At 35.3% G+C, this 21789-nt stretch overlaps 1 protein-coding gene across 1 annotated transcript; it reads left to right on the forward strand.

Moving 5' to 3' along the window:
* Nucleotides 1–9826: 9826 nt before the first annotated feature.
* On the forward strand, nt 9827–20704 carry LOC133284977 (pentatricopeptide repeat-containing protein At3g63370, chloroplastic). Its single transcript, XM_061482125.1, has 7 exons — nt 9827–12666; nt 13830–13877; nt 14061–14258; nt 14903–15014; nt 18087–18235; nt 19735–20371; nt 20453–20704. The coding sequence occupies exons 1-7, from the start codon at nt 9827–9829 to the stop codon at nt 20702–20704; spliced, it is 4236 nt and encodes a 1411-aa protein (XP_061338109.1).
* Nucleotides 20705–21789: the final 1085 nt, after the last annotated feature.

Genomic DNA, 21789 nt, shown 5'->3' on the forward strand with positions numbered 1-21789 from the left:
AATTCTCATTCTTGTGTGAAATAAAATACAAATAACACCGATAAACAATTCAATTCCATTACCAATAGTAACTGTAGCTCTACATTAAAATATTTTTTAAAAAAAAAAAGGTAAACGTAAAACAACACTCCATTTTCAAAAGAAATAAAATCAATAACTACAACCACACAAAAAAGAGTTGTTAATAAAATAAAGGGGGTGTGAATTTCAGTCACGTTAGAAACACCCAATAAACACAATTATGGTCAGTAAAGATAAAGAATTTCACTTTTATAAGGTTCAAAAATATAAATTAATTTTTTTCGTCAACGGACAATAAAATTACCAATGCATATTCCAAGAACAGGTATCCGTAAAATCTTGAAGAAAGGACGAAACATCGTGCCTTATCGCAGAATGGATGGGTTTCGGGTGGTGAGTGCGAATAAGAAAAAAAGGTTAGAAGAAAACCTCAATTGGAAAAAGATGAAAGAAGAAGAAATTAAGAAGAAAGAAATATGTTATCTAGTGATACACGAAAAGCAGCTCCATATCCTCATCTGTTACCACTGTTACAATTTTAGCTAGGGCCCAATTATAATTACTTATATAATTATATACACGAGGGAAAGTACTCACATTTGGGAATTATATTTTTGACTATACTTTGTGTGTGCAATAACCCAGCACAGAATACTTCAATGGATCTTCATATTCCATAATGATAGACTTGTTATTCATTTGGTTTCATAATTGTTACTTTCAAGGGTTAAGTGTTTGTCCTTTTAGTTTTTAACACTATGTCATACTGGTAAGACATGGTTACAATATTGTGTCCTTTAAAAGGACAAACCCTTTTCCCTACTTTTAAATGCGTTTATTTGGTTTAATTGGGCCAATATTTTTTTTGAAAAGCAAACAGGAAACATAAAAACAAAAAAAGAAACTAGGAACACCTCCTAGACCAAACTACTCCTACATAGTCCCTTTCAAGTTTGTCACGAAAACCAGAAGGAGGCGAGTCAAACTCTTGTAAAGACCAATCAAAGGAGTAGGCAAAAGAGGCCATCCAATCGGCAACCCCATTCCCTTCCCTATGAATATGGGAAATTCTAACCCTCCAATTCCAATCCAGCATATTCCTTATGCGCAAGACCAAGTTAGAGGCTGGATGATGAGAGCTGCACCCTTCTCTTATGAAAAACTGGGCTACTAAGGAATCACCTTCAAGCCAGACAAAACGGAAACCTTTCCTCCATGCAATCTCAAGCCCAAGGAGACAACCCCAAAGTTCTGCTAACAAAACATTACCACAGCCAAGATTTTTACAAAAGCCAACAAGCCACCTTCCACTAGCATTCCTAAATACACCCCCACAAGCAGAAGCTTCTCCATTATTCATACTTGACCCATCCACATTGAGCTTAACCCAAGGGTCCGAAGGAAAAACCCAAGAAACTAATTTCTCTTTATTCGAGTTAGTCTCAAGACCAGCAACCCGAAGCGTGTTTTCTGATCAAGAAAAATCTTCACCATAGACCATAGCAGCTCTAAAAGTGCCATAAGCAGGAACAGAAGATCCCTGAAAAATTTTCTTATTCCTAGCTTGCCAAATGAAACAGGAAATGATACCAAACAGAAGAGGCCATGATGGCAAATTGGACCAATTACGATCCTCAGAGATATTGGACAACACCCATTGCTGAAGATTAAGAGAGAAAAAATCCTCCCAAGCCTCTCGCTTAACTGCAATCTCCCACACTTTTTTTGCTGCAATACAATCTCTAACCGCATGTAAGGAAGTTTCCGTAAAACAATTGCACAGATGACATATATCTAAACCCGCCATGTGCCGTCTGCAACGCCTTTCATTTGTCAAAATTTTATCTCCTAACAACAGCCAAAGGAACGTACGAATCCGTTCAGGTCCATGCCACTGCCAAACGCGATTCCAAGGTAAATTGGTAGATTCCTCGTTACCCCTGGATATGGCCATATAAGCGGACTTCAGCGAAAAACTCCCATCAGATGTCCTTGTCCACAAAATTCGGTCATGACCATTAACATCCGAAGGAGGAAGGATGTTATTAATACGAGCATTGACGTGATCGGGAAGACTATGCTGGAAAGCCCCCCACATCCAACTTCCAGAGGATGAGACAAGATCAGAGACCATTAGCTGATGATTTATCTGAGAGGGATCAGAAATAGCAGCATAGGATGAGAGTGCACCACAACCCGGAACCCACGGGTCATCCCAAAAATGAGTAGAATTTCCATTACCTAGCAAAATTCTGGAATGCTGTAATATCACAGGCCAAGACGAAACAATTGCTTTCCAAAGAGAGGAGCTATTCCGAGTAGCAGAAATATTAGGAACCAAATCAGACTGAACTTTATACTTGCTCTTTAAAACTCTAGCCCAAAGCGCGTCTGGATTAGAAAGGATCCCATAACCAATTTTCATAATAAAAGCCCTGTTAACTTCCTTCATTTTCCTCAGACCCAGCCCTCCATGATCTTTATCCATGCACAACTGATCCCACGCAACCAGATGAGGACAAGTAGATGCTCTATTGGAACCCCACAAAAACCTCCTAATATGTTTCTCAATATCATTGCAGATTCCGAGAGGAACAACAGAAACTTGCATTGTGTAGGCTGGAATAGCTGAGAGAACATCTTTCGAAAGTGTAATTCTTCCTGCTAGAGAAAGACTGGTGTGGTTCCAGGCATTAATCCTAGATTGAACTCGATCGAGGATATGACCGAAAGCCGCCCTCCCAACTCTGCGATGATGAAGAGGAATACCCAAATACTTTCCAAGATCCACCGTCCTTGAGAAGCCCAACTCACCACTAAGTTCCTCTGCCAAAATATGATTCACATTGTGGGAGAAGAGAATTTTTGTTTTTTCATGGTTAACCTTTTGCCCAGAAGAAAGACAAAAATCATCTAGCACCTTGGAAATGGTTTGGGCCTGATCAAAGGATGCATCCGCACAAAGAATAAGATCATCCGCAAAAAAGAGGTGAGAAATGGGAGGAGCATTTCACCTCAACATGATCGGCTTCCAGCACTTTTTCCTAACTGCATGGGAAATGAGATGACCAAGTCGCTCCATACAAAGAATAAATAAATATGGGGACAAAGGGTCACCCTGTCTAAGCCCCCTGGATGGGAAAAACTCCTGAGTTGTAGAACCATTCCAAAGAACATTCATCGAACAAGAAGAAACACACCACATAACAAGATTAATGAGATTTGGGGGGAGTCCCACATCCTGAAGAGTATCTCGGAGAAAGTCCCAGCTAATTCTGTCATAAGCTTTCTCCAGATCCACCTTAATCATCATCCAACCTTTGGCGCCTTTCTTTGACCTCATAGAGTGAATAATTTCCTGAGCAATAATTACATTATCTGTCCCTTGCCTTCCTTTGATGAAACTACACTGGTTAGGCATAACAATTTTATCCATCTGCAATTTCAAACGGTTAGCAATAAGCTTCGTAATAGTCTTATAAATAACATTACAAAGGCTAATAGGCCGGAAATCTTTAAGGGATTGAGGTGAAGTTATCTTCGGGATCAGGCAAATAAGAGTTTGATTAATATCCTGAACTTTTTGGGGATTATTAAACACATCTTTCACCAGATCACAAACAGAGCTTCCTACAGTATCCCATTGAGATTGGAAAAATAGACTATGAAGACCGTCCACCCCTGGAGCTTTGTGAGGTCCCATGGAAAAAACTGTACTCCTAATCTCCTCATTCGAAGGAATGCTACCAATATGAATGTTGTGCTCTTGCACAAGGTGAGGAAAATAGCCTCTAATTGGAAGCCCAGGTCTAGCAGTATTATCCTCTTTAAACAAATTACGATAATACTCCACCGCCATATTCATCAGAATAGAGGGATCACCAATCCAATCACCCGCATCATTTTTCAGAGCATCAATACGATTTCTCCTCCTCCTAGCAGCTGTAGTAGAATGGAAGAATTTCGTATTCCGGTCACCATATTTCAACCAGCTAGCCCTAGACCGCTGAAACCAAGTAAGATCCTCCCGAATATAAATGAGATTCAACTGACGCCAAAGATCTTTCTGCAGAATTTCTAGAGCATGGCAATGATGGTGACTAAGACTACGGTCAATACCCCTTAGTCTCGCCTGAAGATTATTCTTAAGCTTGGCATCTTCCCTAAAGCACTCCCTATGCCAGTGAGAAGCATTCGATCGAAAAGTTTCACTAGCTGTGCCCCAACCTGTACTCCCATTCCAACACTCCTGCACTAGGCCAGGGAAATCCTCATGAGTGAGCCAGGCTGCCAGAAATCTAAATGGACGGCTCCCTCCAGGATGGTGAGGAGAAGGACCCTCCCAGAGAAGAAGAGGTCTATGATCCGAGCAGTAGCAGGGAAGATGAGTCACAACCCTGTCAGGAAAGGACAATTGCCACTGCTCATTCGCACAAACTCTATCAAGACGTTCCTTCAATCTGCCTCTATGCCAAGTGAAAGTAGGCCCCTGATGACCCAAGTCTTCCAGATTGCAGTTCATAATACAATTTTTGAAATAGGTCAACTAATCATTTTCGTGATTAAGTTTAGAAGTCTTTCTTTTTTAAAATAATAGGAGTAAGAATAAATAACATAACTGAATAGAATAAAGCAGAAAAAAATATACAGGATAAAAAATAAAAAAGGTAAAACACAAAAATAACCATACTATACATGTTCCTTATTACTTGTTTGCATTTAGATGATTTGTTGTAGAGCTGGCAAAATGGGCCGAGCCCGCCGAGCCGGCCCGCCCCGCCCGCCAAACGGGGCAGGGCAGGCTGAGTTTCTCAAACCCGCTGCCTGCCAAGCCTGCCAGCCCGCCCGGGCTGATTTTTTTTTTAATTTTTAGTGTAAAATGTCACGGGCTTGGCAGGCTGAGATATCTAGCCCATCTTCGAAGGCGGGGCGGGGCGGGCCAACCCGCTTTTTGGCGGGCTTTTGGTGGGCAGGGGTGGGGCGGGGCGGGCAGCCCGCTTTGCCACCTCTAGTTTGTTGTTACTTTGTATTGAGTATTTGATTTTCTATTTAGGTGGTGTCAAATTATAATTTTTACCTTAGTTAATTAATTATAATTATATAAAAGTAAAAATAAAAAAAAACAAGTTCCAAGGCACCTGCTGGCTTGGATGTGGCTACGTAACTGGCGTAAGTGTTTCAGATGTATTTAAAGGATATCAATATACTACAACAAAAAAAGATATCAATATACTAAATACTAATAATAACAAAGTATGGGCCTGGGGCCCTTTTATGTACCCAACAAAGAATAACTCTTGTTAAGTGGATCCGATTATGTGAAAAAAAAAATGACATAGCCATGTGAAGAATTATAATAATACAAAGTAAATCAATGTTGATAAAGAAAGAGAGAAAAAAATATTATAATAGATAATTACAAAATCATAACCGTTGATTTATCTTTTTGTGGTTGTGATGTTCTGATGATGTCACGTCTTTTATCTTTTTATGGCTGTGACTTGTGATCTTTCGGACCATATTATTTAATTATTTATTTTTTTCCAACACGAGACCATTTCCCTCGTTAAATAGACATTCTTAAATGCATAATAGAAATCATAAAAAAAAGAAGTATATTTAGAAAACATCCTAGCTGGAGTGTTGGAAGTTGAATGTGGATGCTGCAATGTGCCTTCAATCCAACAGAGTTGCATGCGGAGGGCTGATTACAGATGAGAAGGGTAATTGGATAGTTGGATTTGGTGCCTGCTCCCCACTCACAGAGCTGAGTGTAGGGCAATTATAAAAAGGCCTGGAGGTGGCATGGCAAATGCATGCTTCTCAGGTCGAGGTTGAAAGCGACTCGTCCATGGCTATTCAGTTGGTTACATGACAGATAAATATGTCTCCACTTGAAAACATTGTCCAATAAATTCTGAGATGGAGTTATAAGAATTGGCTTCTGAAGTTCATCCATACTGGTCGAGAAACAAATTTCTGCGCTGATTGTATGACTTTTATTTGCCTTCAAGAGATACCAGGATTTAGAGTTGTTTCACTCAGTCCCAAATGGCTTGCAGCTGTTTGTGGAGTCTGATAAATTAGGTTTATCATAGTTTGGTTCCTTCTATTTTGTCTTTGGCCTTTGCCCTCCTTGTTTACTTAAAAAAAGAAGATGAAGATAACATTGTAGCTATATTTGGATAATGAAAACGAACAGGGGTGTTCATCAATCGATCCAAACCGATTCAAACCGCGGTGACCGAACCGAAAAACCAATAACCAAATAAACCGAAAATCGAAAACCGATTAAAAACCGCAAACTTTAATTGGATTGGATCGGTTTTTGGATGAGTTGATGAAAACTGATCCAATCCAAATCGATCTAATATATTAATTTTCCTTTACCTACTTGGATATTTCCCTAATCATAGCCTAAAAATTTCTAAACCCAAAACTCATTAACCCATCAACTAAACCCAAGAAAAAATCTAGTCAAATCCCATCAACAAAATTTTATCTTTGTAGAGCTTCATATCTCATTGCCAAAATTAAAAAAAATTATATTATAGTTTACTAATGCTTTTGTATATCAAAAATAAATAATTACAAAGCCAATATATACAAAAGATGTTATTTGCACAATAATCATGAAATAAATTTTAAGATTTTCAAAAAACCGAAAACCAATCCAGTCCAAACCGAAAAAAATTGGATTGGATCGGATCGGATTTGAAAAAAAATCAAAACCGAATGGATGATTATATGATCAAACCGAAGGGATTGGATTTTTGCTTCCAAAACCGATCCAATCCAGACCGCGAACACCCCTATAAACGAATAAGAAAGAGGAAATGGAATGAAATGTCATTAATTAGCATTATTTAGATTATCTAAAATGTGATAAAATAAAATAAACACAAAGGAATATATTCTATCTTGTTTCATCTAATTTTTTTTTTGTTTCTATCAATTTGAAGAGTTTGAAATCAAAATATATTATTGTTTTTTTTTCCAAATAATGGAATATAAGAAAAAAAAAGGGAGGAGGTGAGGATGGATTCTATAATATGCAAAACATGTCCGTCCAAAAGGACATATTTTATTTTCACTTTTCGACTTTTTGATTTTTTTTTATTAACGTGGAATATAATAACAAGAGAGAAGTTATTAAAGCATTTTATAATTAATTACAAGTAAATACTTAAATGCTAACAATATTTGAATATAATGGTAAACAAATAATATTTTTGTAAAAAAATGACAGCTTGGACTTTAAAAGATATATCATTATAAAAATTATATTTACAGTGAAATATTCAAATAATTATTATATAAAAATATATGATAAATAAAGAGTAATTTCTTATCAATTAACAAGTATATAGTTGCATATTCTTGTAATGTAATAGCTTAGTTGACTCTTGATTACTATTTTTTTAAATTAAGTTGAAGTTATCTTTTCTTGTTTATATTCTTTTATTTTTTAATACATTTTAAAATTTGATATTCTGATTCAATAATATCGAAGATGAGTAGAATATTTTATCTCATTTATTCTTGGGGTAATTGATTCTACCAGAGATATTTGGTCTTCGGTTGCATACACAAAAATGTTGTAGGTCTCACCACTTTAAAAAAAAAACTGACAGGATTTTTTTATATTTATGCAGGAGTTATATTTTTCTCCTGGACAAAAACATAACCCTTTATTTATTGATACGGAAGTGAATTTTCATGTGAAAAAGTAGTCATGTGATCATGTTATTTAATCACAACCACTCATTTAAAAATTATATACTTTTTCTTTCTTATCTCATCAATAAATAGTACATGATAACATGAGAGAGATCCATCCCTATTGATACTTAATCTCATCGAATCTAAGAAAGGGCAAAAGGAATGTCTACCTTAAAAATAGCCCACGGGAGAGAGAAATTTATTACAAAACATTAAAAATGAAATCCTTGAATTAGTTAAATAGTTAATCACTTGGGTGGGCATGTGGCAATGTAACCCAAAAAGAACGAGGGCCAAAAAAAAAGGGGATCCTACTATACGAGGGCTAAAAATTGGGAGGGCTGAAAATGAGGGGCCACCCATGGGGTTAGGGCCTTTTTGACAGCTTTATGTGGCATCCCTAATCCAACTTGTGGTTGGCGCTTGGTTAGTGTACAAAACAAGTCGAGGATAGATATTTTCACTACCAAATTTTTTTACTATTAACTTATTACCTATCTAATCACCGTTAGATTAATATTTTCTCTCTCTTCAAATTTTTTTTAACATTCTCTCTTTGATACAATAATGATGTGATAAGTAGTAAATTAGTAGTAAGAATTTTTTTGTAGTTAGAATATCCTTGCGGAGACAAAATTAACAAACAAAGACTGTCTTCTTGGTGTTTCAGTTGCAGGAAGGAACAACATTCACTGATAAAAGAGGCAAACACCGAATTCTTGCCGAATTGAAGCGTCTCGACTCTCGTCCAAGACCCCAAATTTCTTCAGGTTCCACGCCTTTTACCTATTTATTTTTTCAATTCTTTCTATCTTACTCAATAATAATGATAATAATAATAAGGATTGACGTTGTTACAAATTTAGTTTGCTCATATGCATAGGGAACTAACTAATTAATTAATTAATTATATAGTATAGTTTGGAATGGAAGACTTATAATAAAATAGTGGAGCTTTGGCAATGTGGTTACTGAGAAGGAAAAATTATTATATATAGACAGAAATACACATTTGGATCCTCTGTGATGGCAGCAATCGATTTCCTTTGTTAAATTGCTTAAATAATAATACATGCTTACATGGGAAAGATTATGGGTATAAACCTTAGCAAATCAGTTTCACAACCTAATCAGTTCAGAGCTTTTTATATACTGTTCCTTATTCCTTAGGTGTGTAGTTTTCAACTTAGTATGGCATATTTTGATGCTACTAAAATTTGTTGCCCTTTTTGAAAATTATCTTCAGTTCTTCACTGTGCGGACTGCTAGTTGCATTGCAAATTGACAAAGCAGCATATGCTTCTAAATTCAAAAGAACCCAACTTTAATGCATAATTCATGTATTTTCCCAATAGATATGCACAATTCATTCCAAAATATTTCTGGAAAGTTGAAACCTACCTAGAACCATATGGATTTACTTTTTTTCTTCTTCTGAGAAATCTGAGCAGTTACTTGAAATTTCAGCTGCCGTCTGTTTCGTTTCCTTCAAAGTTATAACAAGAAGAGAGAAAAATTAAAACAGAATAACTTATAGTGGGGGAAAAATAATGTGTCGTGTTTCTGCTTTCTGAATTCCTTGCAAAAGTTCATGTAGTTCCCATAAATTTGTCTATCTTGTTATAGACGTCAATATTTAATAAGGAATTGTTATATAGCTTTGAATTTCTAATTGCTTAAATAAATGTTAGGCCATTTTACAAAGTTGAGTGTTTTCTTTTAGTGTAAGCCAATCAATTAGCTGCTATGAAAAAAAGTCACTTATCTCTCTTACCTCATTTCCTGCATTTGTCATTTGTTATTCATTCTCTTTTCTTGAATGTTATGCAGAAAGAATTGGCAGTGCTTGAGAAAACAGAAAATGTGTCCACCATATGCAAGGAGTAAGTACTGACAGAACAGTTATTTCTCTTCTCTGTGAAAGAGGAAATAAAGAAATCCTGATAAATAGTCATGGGAGAGTTTTACATTATATCAATTCCAACATCTGAAATAGATAAATTCTTGTTGGATTTGCCCATTCAGCATGAGATCTTTGTTTAGGCGTGGCTCATTGCAGCTTCATCCTTGCACCCACCCTACCATGGCCACTTCAATCCCACACTGTCACCTTATATCAGAAAGACTTCACCCGAGCCCTGTTGCTGGAGTTCCCAACTTCTCTCGCAAACCCATCTCAATTAAGATACAGAGGGAAACCTGCAAGCAAGGAACCCTCAAAGATGCTTTCCAATCCTTAACCCTCTTTTTCACTGACCCATTTGCAACTCACTACTGTCTCAAACAGGCTTATTCTCTGGCTCTTGAGCTCTGTGCCATTGACAAAACTCTAAAACAAGGGCAACAGCTGCATGCCCTTTTGGTGAAAACTCATGGTTTGTGTGATTCGGTGTTTCTGGGCACTAAGCTTGTGCATATGTATGGGAAGTGTGGCTCGTTTCTTGACGCAAAGAAGGTGTTTGATAGAATGAGTGAGAGAACTATTTTTACCTGGAATGCTATGATAGGGGCCTCTGTGTCAAATGGTAAATATCTTCAAGCCCTTGAGTTGTATAAAGAAATGAGACTTCTGGGTGTGCCGCTAGATGCTTGTACTTTTCCTTGTGTGCTTAAAGCATGTGGTGCTCTTTTTGAGAGCCGCTTGGGGGCTGAAATCCATGGTGTGGCTCTCAAGTGTGGATATGGTGCATTTGTGTTTGTGTGTAATGCACTTATTACTATGTATGCAAAATGTGGTGATCTTGATGGGTCTAGGCTGTTGTTTGAGAGTATTGTGATGGAGAATGAGGACACTGTAACATGGAATTCTATTATTTCGGCACATGTAGCAGAAGGTCAGTTCTTAGAGGCATTGTCACTCTTTAGAAGAATGCAGAAGGTTGGTGTTGCCAGTAATACGTACACTTTCGTTGCAGCTCTTCAAGCGTGTGAAGATCCATCTTTTATTAAACTGGGTATGGAGATACATGCTGTCATCTTGAAATCTAACCATTTTGCTGATATTTACGTTGCCAATGCTTTGATTGCTACTTATGCAAAATGGGGTAAGATGGAGGATGTTGAAAGAGTTTTTAAAAGTATGCTTTACAAAGATAATATATCGTGGAATACATTGCTTTCTGGTCTGGTCCAAAATGATCTATATAGTGATGCTCTAAACCACTTCCGGGATATGCAGAATTCTGGTCAAAAGCCTGACCAGGTGTCAGTTCTAAACATGATTTCAGTGTCAGGTCGAACAGGAAATTTATTGAATGGCATGGAAGTTCATGCATATGTAATAAGAAATGGAATAGATTCTGAAATGCAGATCGGGAACACCCTGATAGATATGTATGCTAAGTGTTGTTATGTGAAATATATGAGTCATGTTTTTGAATGCATGCCTGAAAAAGATTTGATTTCTTGTACAACAACCATTGCTGGCTATGCACAGAATGAATGCCATCTGGAAGCTTTAAATTTGTTCCGGAAAGCTCAGTTAGAAGGGATGGATGTTGATCCCATGATGATTGGAAGCATTTTGCTGGCTTGTAGTGCGTTGAATTCTAAAAACTTCATCAAAGAAATTCATGGTTATGTTTTGAAAAGTGATTTAGCTGATATTATACTACAAAATGCGATTGTCAATGTATACGGAGAGGTTGGGCACATAGATTACGCAAGACGTATGTTTGAATCAATTGAATCCAAAGATATTGTGTCTTGGACAAGTATGATTACTTCTTGTGTTCAAAATGGACTAGCAATTGAGGCTCTTGAACTTTTCTACTCTTTTAAAGAAAATAATATTCAACCTGATACTATAGCTCTTGTCAGTGTGCTCTCTGCGGCTGCTAGTTTATCTTCTTTGAAGAAAGGGAAGGAGATTCATGGATTTCTGATTAGGAATGGTTTCTCCTTGGAGGGACCCATTGCTAGCTCCCTGGTGGATGTGTATGCTCGCTGTGCAACTTTAGAGAACTCAAGAAAGATATTTAATTCTGTAAAGCAGAGAGATCTAATTTTGTGGACTTCTATGATTAATGCAAATGGAATGCATGGATTTGGAAATGAGGCTATTGACTTATTCAAGAAAATGACTGATGAAAATGTTATTCCTGATCATATAACCTTCTTGGCTTTATTATATGCATGCAGCCATTCAGGGTTGATAGTTGAAGGGAAGAGGTTTTTTGAAATTATGAAATATGAATATCAATTGGAGCCCTGGCCAGAGCATTATGCCTGTCTGGTTGATCTCCTTGGCCGTTCCAATTCCCTGGAAGAGGCTTACCATTTTGCAAGAAACATGCCTTTTAAACCTTCTGCTGAAGTCTGGTGTGCTCTTCTTGGGGCTTGCCGTATTCATTCCAACAAAGAATTAGGAGAGCTTGCTACGAAGAAGCTCTTACAAATGGGTACCGAGAATTCGGGAAATTATGTACTGATATCGAACATCTTTGCAGCAGATGGAAAATGGAATGATGTTGAAGAAGTGAGGTTGAGAATGAAAGGAAATGGGTTGAAGAAGAAACCAGGATGCAGTTGGATAGAGGTTGAGAATAAGATTCACACCTTCATTGCAAGGGACAAGTCTCATCCACAGTCTGATGAGATCTATCTAAAATTAAATCAGCTTATAAAACTTTTGGAGATAAAAGGAGGGTATAAGGCTCAAACTAAGTTTGTATTCCATAATGTTAGTGAAGAAGAGAAAACACAGATGTTATATGGACACAGTGAGAGGTTGGCACTTGGTTATGGACTGCTTGTTACCCCAAAGGGTACTTCTATTCGGATCGCAAAGAACCTTCGAATTTGTGATGATTGTCATACATTCTTTAAGATAGCATCTGAAGTCTCTCAACGAGCCCTCATTGTAAGGGATGCCAACAGGTTCCATCATTTTGAAAGAGGAATTTGTTCATGTGGAGATTTCTGGTGAACACTTTGATTATTATATGAAAATATATTATGCTAAACTTCTCTGGTTCATTCCTGTTTCTCGCGGTCATTAAAAAATGATCCTCAAATTTTTAGTCTCTTTATGACATCTCAGTCAACATAACACCGAAACTGGTACTCAATACTAGTTACTAGTTAGTAATCTTCTTTTAAGGATGACAGTTGGTGGTTTGAAATCACGTGTATCATCATCAAATTTTCAAAATTTATTCTTAAAATAAGACCTACTAAATAATTTTTGTATATTTTTATTGTATAAAATAATTGTAATGAATAATCTTATAGAAAAAAAATTAAAAAAAAAAACATAATTAAACATGCTCTCCTTCCAAAATTAAAAATGCAAATACTTTTTCTCCTCATAATTCTTAATCCAAATACATAATTGTATATTTCTTAAAGAAATTCTAACTAATGTTATGTCACATGTATGTGAGTTTTGTTAAATTTCATTTTTAACTATTTTGCTTAAGCAGGTAACATTTTAAACTATTTTGCTTAAGCAGTTAGAGGGAAGTGTAGTGCATATCATGAAAGCATTAGCAACCCATCCATCAGCAACAGAGTTTGATAGAGGATGATTCACTTCAGTTATTATTTCAAATGGTTGCCAATGGATCTATGATTGTTTTCTTTCGTTATAAGGACTTATTCCATTGCACAGTATACAACTTCATAGACATGCTAGGCAGGTAAAGTGAGGTATATTTCTTGGCGGTCATTATAGTGGCAACTGGCAAAAGTGTTATAAATATTGCTTTTGTTGAGTAGTTTGAGCTGATTCTGTGCTTCTGAGTTCTGATGTTTGAATATTCATGTTGTTGCTGCTTATATAATTCTAGATATTTGGTCTCCTTTTGGTCAACGACAATAGAAGCACAGCCAAAAACATCCACAAGCATCATCTGTATGTCGTTAACTTTAAAATCTTAATACTTTTTTATGTCAAAGAACTTGTCTCGCAATGCTGATCTCATACCTTTTGTTTATAGATATTATCATGTAGTTCTAACTTCTAATTTCATAATTTTTGTTTATATATTATAATCATGTAGTTTATGTTCAGCTTTACCACTTCACTAGCATATTCCAATGGGCTAGTTTGAAATGTTTTTAGAAACTTATTTTCTTGCTTTCAGGCTTTTGTTGAAGGGGTGCGTTCGTGTAGTTCTAGGATTTGAAATATTGTGATAAAAAGATCTCCTTTTAATCACTTCTTATCATCATATGCAAAATAAAGAGGAATCCGTATATTGAAATCCTTTTGTTTGATGTATCTAATTTCAAATTCTTGTATGCTCCTTAATTGGTGAGAACTGATTCTCATGGATTGTTTTTCTATTATGACGTGCTTTGGTTAATTATGTTAGATATTGTACTATTGGTGTACATAAATGTCTCACATGGAGGGTGAAATATGTTGATATAGGGGATGTCCATAGTGGCAATGGTAGAAACCAAGCACTAGTGGAGCTTCTCATGGTGAAGTGGCTAAGGTGGCTCTCCATAGTCACAGCCGTAGTGGCTGAGTGGAGAAGAAGAAGCCCTGTTCCTCAATGTGAGAGGGGGTATTTAGAGCAAGAGCCTTAGTCAACCTAGCCAGCCTAACCTTTTCAGGCTAGGCATGCTGAACCCCTGCCCTTGTGCAGGGGCAGCTGGTGTGCATGGGGAAGAGGGGTATCCTATGATGCCTTCTAGAATTGGGCCTTTTAGATTGGGCCTAGTAGTGGGCCTATACATGTGGGCTATCCAGAACAGATATGATAATGACCTTTGGTACCATTAAATCAGGGACAAACATGAAGTGGAATTGGACTTCAAGAGATTCTGGGAAGATTTATTATATGCAAAATTGTGGACTTGAAATGGAAACTCTCTTAGTGATCAAATGAACTTTTAATCTATAGCTGACGCACTTTGTGTTCCAAAAGATTAAAAGCATATTATAAAAATAAGGATGGTATTTTTAGTTAAAATGTGAAAAAATTGTCTTGTTCCTTCTTGAGTAGATGTAGATCTATAAATACCATTGTCATAAACTTGAGAGCTTGTTTCATATCTTCCCATTTTCCTTACGAGGATCTTGAAAAGCATAGACTGCATCGTTCCTGCTTAAAGATATGTGCTATTATTAAAGATACTAAAATATGTTATTCATCTTGCTGATTGGATTTTGTTAACTGACTTTTTTTGACATGTTGATGATGAACAGGTTAGCTGAAACTCATATTCTCTTTTGGTGTGGGAAGAGCTTCTGTGGCAGATATAGAGAGATTAAAAATCAGCAGCAAAACAAGATCTTTGGATGTTTCTCAAGTTCTAAAGTTTTTCTCCGAATTCACAAAGGTTTGTCTTGGACATTTCTTTCTTGGTATGACTGGCTTTTGCTACTTACCCTTTTTTTTTTTAAAAATAATAATAATTAATTTACAGTCATACCCTTCCGTGCATGATGGCATGAGCATGGTAGTTAAAATTCCGATTTAAATATTAGATTTTACGATTTTTGTCAATCAAAACGATGTACCAAAATTCCAAACGCTTTTACGATTTTACGATTTTTTACGATTTTTCTTATGTTAGAATTTTATGTTTTACGATTTTTTATCCTCCTTCCAATTTTAGGTAAAATTTCAATTTTAACTACCATGGACATGAGTCCATGAGCAAATTTATTAACTTAAGTGGAAATCCTTGTACCTGGGGTATGCGTCTTAAAAAGTTTTGGTGTCAAGACACTATATTAGGAGCTTTAGTATCATATTAATTACTTTATTGACAGAAAACATGCAGTTGTGTTTCCATCTGACATCTATTTTTTGTTTGGATGGAAATCTCAGTTTGATTAATATTGGTGATCTTGGTCTGTCATACTTTTACGGGAGCAGATCCACTTTGTTAGATCAGTAGATGTGAAATTTGTGTTTCTCTCTTTCTTCATATATATATATATATATTAAATAGGTGAGGTTCAATTATCATTAATAAAGAAAAAGATAAATACACCCAAGTGTGGTGGCTCAGTTGGTAGCATAGGGACTGAGTGGTGGGAGAGGACTTCGGTTCGAATTTCCCTCCAATACCATCTGGAGAGGGGCATAAGTACCGTAATCTTTGGACTCGCACCCGAACTCTGAATTAGTCCCATAAGCGGCTCAAAGAGTCGAACCTGTGGAGATACCAGGGGGTTCTGATTCGCCTCAAAGGAATAACTAGGATCAGTTCCCAAAAAAAAAGAAAAAGATAGACACAAATTTCACATGACCAAGTCAAATGAATTTTTGTTTTTTTGATACAATGGTAGGAATTGAAATATAACATAATACAAATTATTCAAATCCCTCACTGTTAGACCAAATTTTATGGGGGTGTAATAGATTGAGATTTTAATGGATTGTTTTTGGACAAAAAAATCCGTTGATATTCGATTAGGATTTTAATGGATTGAAAAAAGTATCGTGGTATTCGATTAGGATTTTAAAGGATTACTTTAGAATCCGTCCAAATTTGTTGATATTCAATTAGGATTTTAAACAATGGAATCACAATCTCGTGGTATTCAAAAATCCGACGATTTTAATGGATTTTTTATTGGTGTGAATTTCGTGAAACTTTTTAGTGAAAAATATAAATAGGATGCCTCTATCACAATCTCACCCTAACCCCTAGGATTTCTTGAGATTCTTCTATTGCAGTATTTTTTTATTCCTTTGGCAGGTTGACCGCTTGAAATTGGGTTTTGCCATGGGAGTTTCGTCAAAACTAAAAAAAAAAAGAGCATATTTTTAGCGATTTTCATCACAAAGCAACCCAGAAACAACAAACCAACGAGATTTTAATATAATCTATCTCAAAAATAACATATTTTTGAGCCATTTTTGAGAAATTTTGAAAGTTTGGAAAGTGATTTTTCAAGCTATGGGTCGCAGTTTTTCTTGGCACAAAAACGTGTGATTTTTGTATTAAAAACAACATAAAATAGTGAAAAAAACAACATAAAACAGTGAAAAAATAACAGGGGAACTAACACCCTCAAACCAATTTTCGTTTTACATCAATGAAACAATATCAATTTAAAGAAAAATTGAAACTTTCATAATATGAACCCTATATTTCGTAACAATACATTCATGAATGAAATTCCTTCTCTATAGGAAAAAATTTCAAACAATTTTTGTGTTAATAGATAACTAAAAGTTTGTTTTTTAAAAAGCCCCAAAGCAATTTAAGGTTTTAATATATCAATTGAAATTTTTTTGATAAATTTTCTAAACTTTCATGTAATTAAACCCAAAATTTCAGATTCAAAATTTTCTTAAAATATTCAATGAAAATATGCATATGATATATGGTTAGAAAACCCTCATCATGTAAAATACAAACCCCAAAGTTTTCAAGATCAACTGCAAAAAATTTCAAACGAAATTTTATCATGAACTTTGATACCAAACAAAGAAGATAATTTTCAACCCATTAGATATGTGAAAAGCTGTTGCTTAGTAATTTTGAATGTTTGTTAAAAATTATATTATGTTTTACTGATTGAGAAAATTATATTAGGTTTTACTTTTTTTTATTAATTTCATTGCATTTCATTGTTATTTTTTTTATTGGAGAGATTATACTTACAACCTGCTTTTGTTTACAACCTTTTACAACCATATCTTAACCGTTGATTTTCGTCAATCAACGATTATTATTTTCGCAAATCAAACTCATTAATTAATATTTAATTTGCAATGTATGATAACCGTTGATTAACAGAAATCAACAGTTAAGATATGATTGTAAAATGTTGTAAACAAAAATATGTTGTAAGTATAATCTTTCCTTTTTTTATTGACTCTTGTAATTTCGAATGTTTGTTAAAAATTCATATGATTTTTTAAAATCTTATAAATCTATATTGTCCTTTCAAATCTTATAAATTCTATTAAAATCCTTTAAAATCCACTCTTATGAAATCTCGATTGTAAAAAAAGTCTTTAAAGTCTCTCCAATTCTAAATAGTCTTTTAAAATTTATAAGATTTTTTAGCTCAAAAAAATCTTTTAAAATCATAATTCAATACACCTCCCTTAGTGACTTAGGTGATGTGAAATTTTAATACGAGAGAATTTGTTCTCTACTTTTACTCATTAGTGATTAAAATGATTAGGTTTGTCGTCTTGTGTGGTAAAACCAATTTTATTTGCATAATTATATATGAGATTAATGTTTCTCATATTATAAGAGATAACTTTAACTTTTACATAAATATAAAAATTTGTGCAACCCATATAACTCATTTGAAAATAGAAAAAAATAAAATAAAAATATAAGCCCCTTCCATTGTATATTCCTTAAATATTCTTGTGAGCATTAAGCAGTAGTTCTTTTATCTACATTTATTGCAGCCTATCGACAAGCAATCTCTACTTGACTATGGTATATTTTGCTGTCTCATTTATGTTCTCAATGCCCTTCTCGATCCTGATGTAACCATTCAACGGCCAAATACTGCTATTGATCATGTAGAGCAAGACAAATGTTTAATATGCTCCAGGTGTATATATAATTCAGTGGTCTAATTTAATAAAAATTAAATATTTTTTGATTTGCTTATGTGAAGAATAGATGAATTTTGTTTTTTTACAAGTGACAATTCCTCAATAGAAAAAATAAATGAGTCAGGATTATTATAAATACTCTCGTGGAGCAATTTATATTGCAAAAAGATTATAATGTTGATGTTGGGAAAGATCACTGGCTCGAGGTTCTTTTCTCTCCATATACATGTACTCTAGGAAGTAGATTTTTTTGTTGTTAAAAAAGGCACGATATGATTATATGATAATCATATAAAAGTAGATCAAAAATAATAAAAGAGCAGAGAAAATATATATTAAAATAAATAGTTATTAAATTATAATTATTGATTTATTTTTGTATAATTATAATTGTCTCAAACAATCATATCATATTTTTTTTAAATGAGAGGATCTATTCCTGTACTTTATGTATCTGTATCTGATTGTCTTTTAACACAAGATTGGATGACACAATTTTGTCTAAATATGGACTTACGGACTTAAAAAGTTTAAATTATTAAAAAAATCAAATTTATTTAGAGAGAAGTACTATTGAATTTCACTTATTATTTAAAATACTTTCACCTACTATGGAAAGTATAATTGGAATATATTATAAATACTATTGTTTATTAATTTATTTTTTTATCTTATTGAATAATTAACTTATATGAATAAAATTATATTTTATATACTTGTGAAGTTAGAAATAAATTTACTTATAGTTATTGTTTATGATTATATAAAATATATGAATTCAAAACCAATGACCATACCTTGTTCAACAAGTGTTTTGACTTTTTTGTCCCTCATTAATAATTAATAACCATTTTTCCTCTTACCCAAAATTATCTACCAACCTGCCTCTCTTTAATCATTAACTTAAATATTTAATCGGTTAAATGGTCAAAATACGCAAAAAAAACGTTGACCCGATGTTTAATTGATTTAATATCCCTCTTAATCGATCAAAACTCGGGATATTTAATCGATTAACTCCTTTAGTTAATTGATTAAATATCGGCAGGTACGTTTTTTTAAAAAAATCCCATTTGGAAGAGGGAGTTATTTTCAAACCCTAATAGATTAAAGAGGAAAGAAAAGCCCCAACTCTGAATCTAACTCCACAAATCTTCGTCCAAGCGTGTGGATTGAGAAAACAAGGTCTCCTATTAGTTTCTCCATCCTCCACGGTAAGTTTGCTTCGTTTTGTAAAAAAAAATTGTTATTGTTCGGATTTAAGAAGTGTGGACCGAATGGGTAGGGGGTTTGTTTTATTGGCATGATATATAAGGCCGTTTTATGTTTTCATGGTTGTGTAGTTATGTGTTTTGATGAATTTAAGGTTTTTTTCATGGTTTTTAAAGTTTTATTAATTTTGGACGAATTATGCATGTTTATGATTTTTATTTATTTATTATTATTCTGTTTTATTGTTGTTATTGGTTGTTGATGCATTATTTTGTTATTGTAGGGATTCTCTTGCAATGGCGGGTCGCAGAAGATCAAGCAACACCGACGGTGAGAGACGAACGAAGCAACGACAAGACCAGCCTTCTTCTTCGAGACCACAAGACGCTGAGCCTGAGCCCGTTGACCTCCCATTTGGGCACCTGTTTGAGGATGACCCGTCGGTACATGTTGCATTTCTACATGACCATGTGAACAGACCCTTATGTGCACCAAAATCGTTGGATACGACATTCTTTATGACGGAGGGATTTCAGATTGTGGCGGTGTTTGAGGCAGCACATCTGAGAGAGTTGGCTGAGATGCTATATCCATATTCAGAGGTTATGGTGAGGGCCTTCTACCACAACCTCAGCTACATACAGGGAGAGTTGAGGTCCCGCGTCTGCGGTGTGGACATAGTCATGACGGCTCTGGTATGGTTGGAGGTATTAGGCTATGACTTTGATGCTCAGCCCACTGTAGAGTATGATGCAGATAACAGTGTATCACTTCCTGGATTTGTCCGAGGTGATTCTGTGGAGGAGGCCAGGAGGCCTGATATCAGACGTGGGCGAACCATTCATTCGCGAGCTTTCAATCATTCTAGGGTGCTGGAACATTACATTCCTATCATGTGGGTTATCTGTCATGACGTACAAGTGAACTGGAGGCACTATATTTGCTGGATGATGTATAAGGCCAAACATAAAGGTGCACTTCCATTTGCATGTCTGGTTCAGAAGATATTGGTTCACTTTGGTGTTCCCATGGACACTGAGAAGCTGAAGAGGCCCACAGGCTATACTGCCAAGTTTGGAAAGTGTCTACTGGAGCAGTGCAAGATCTCCAAGAACAGGGCGGGTGTGTGGCAGTTCTCAGGTACGGTTGAGGTAGAGGTGCTTGATGTTGCCCCAAATGCACACATGATTGAGCCTGAAGAGGAAGACTGGGAGGAGGAGAAGGATGATGAGGCTGACCTGCAGGAGATATGATAAGTGTCATATACACTATATTTTTAAGATTAAAATTAGCTTAAATAATGATTAATATAATTAAAAATATAGTGTTAATTAATAAATCCAAAAGATATTAAGATTCTAACAACTAGATAAGATTTTGATATCTTTTCATACTGTTTCAGGTTCAATGTAACAAATCACTAATCTGATGGAAAGGTAGTTGGGATCAGTTGCAAAGGATAAGGATCAAGAAAAATAAAGAATTAGTCAAAATTAATCTTCAATGAGCCTGTCCAAATTAAAAAGCCCATTTTTATTTCTATAAAAAAACACACGTTAGGGCTCATTCCAAAAATTCGGAGGACGAGGTAGAGGAGCGGAGGAACGGTCAAAGCTTCACCGTGGAGATCGGGTTTTATTTTTCTTTTATGAATTTTAGTTTCTTTTCATTTATTGTTCTTGTTTTCCTGATTATGTCAGGCTAATTTTCTTTAAGTAGTTAGGGCGAGACGAAACCAATGGGTTCTTAAACGCTGTTTACCTTTCTTATGATTTATATTCTTGATTTAAAGTTATGCAATTAATCTGTTTTAAATTCCTAGTCTCGTTTATGATATGGCCAATCTTGGATGAGCATTAGAATCTTGCATGACAATAGGAATGTTGGTGTTTTGATTCCGATTGATTAATTGCTAAAATTTATATGATCTAGGGATAGACTTATAAATTCTATAACTGTATAGTTTTTGCGTTAATGCTTGCTTTATGAAAAAGTATTAAGGGATTAGACTTTTTTTTTTTGGTACATTGCCAGGAGGTATCCCCATTCAACCTTCTCCGGGCACCATGCCCTCGGGGTACGGCCCGTTTGGGCTAGCCCCTCATTGTAACAGTGGGTGCACTAAGCTTCGCAACCGGAGAAAGGACGAGACTAATCCCCCAACCGAAGATTTTTTGGCTTATCCTCTGGCCCCCAAAGATTTTCCAAGAAACTGCTTGAGACAGGGTTTGATCCCTGCACCAAGCAATCCCTTGGGAGCTCAGCTCCCAACTGAGCTACCCTTGGGGGTTAGGGATTAGGCTTTTGAGTGAAGTAAAAGATCAGATTACCAAGGGAT

The sequence above is a fragment of the Gastrolobium bilobum genome, unplaced genomic scaffold (assembly GCF_033153095.1).
Source record: "Gastrolobium bilobum isolate Gb01-03AN ecotype WA unplaced genomic scaffold, APGP_CSIRO_Gbil_v1 utg6195, whole genome shotgun sequence".
In the NCBI taxonomy this organism is placed as follows: domain Eukaryota; kingdom Viridiplantae; phylum Streptophyta; class Magnoliopsida; order Fabales; family Fabaceae; genus Gastrolobium; species Gastrolobium bilobum.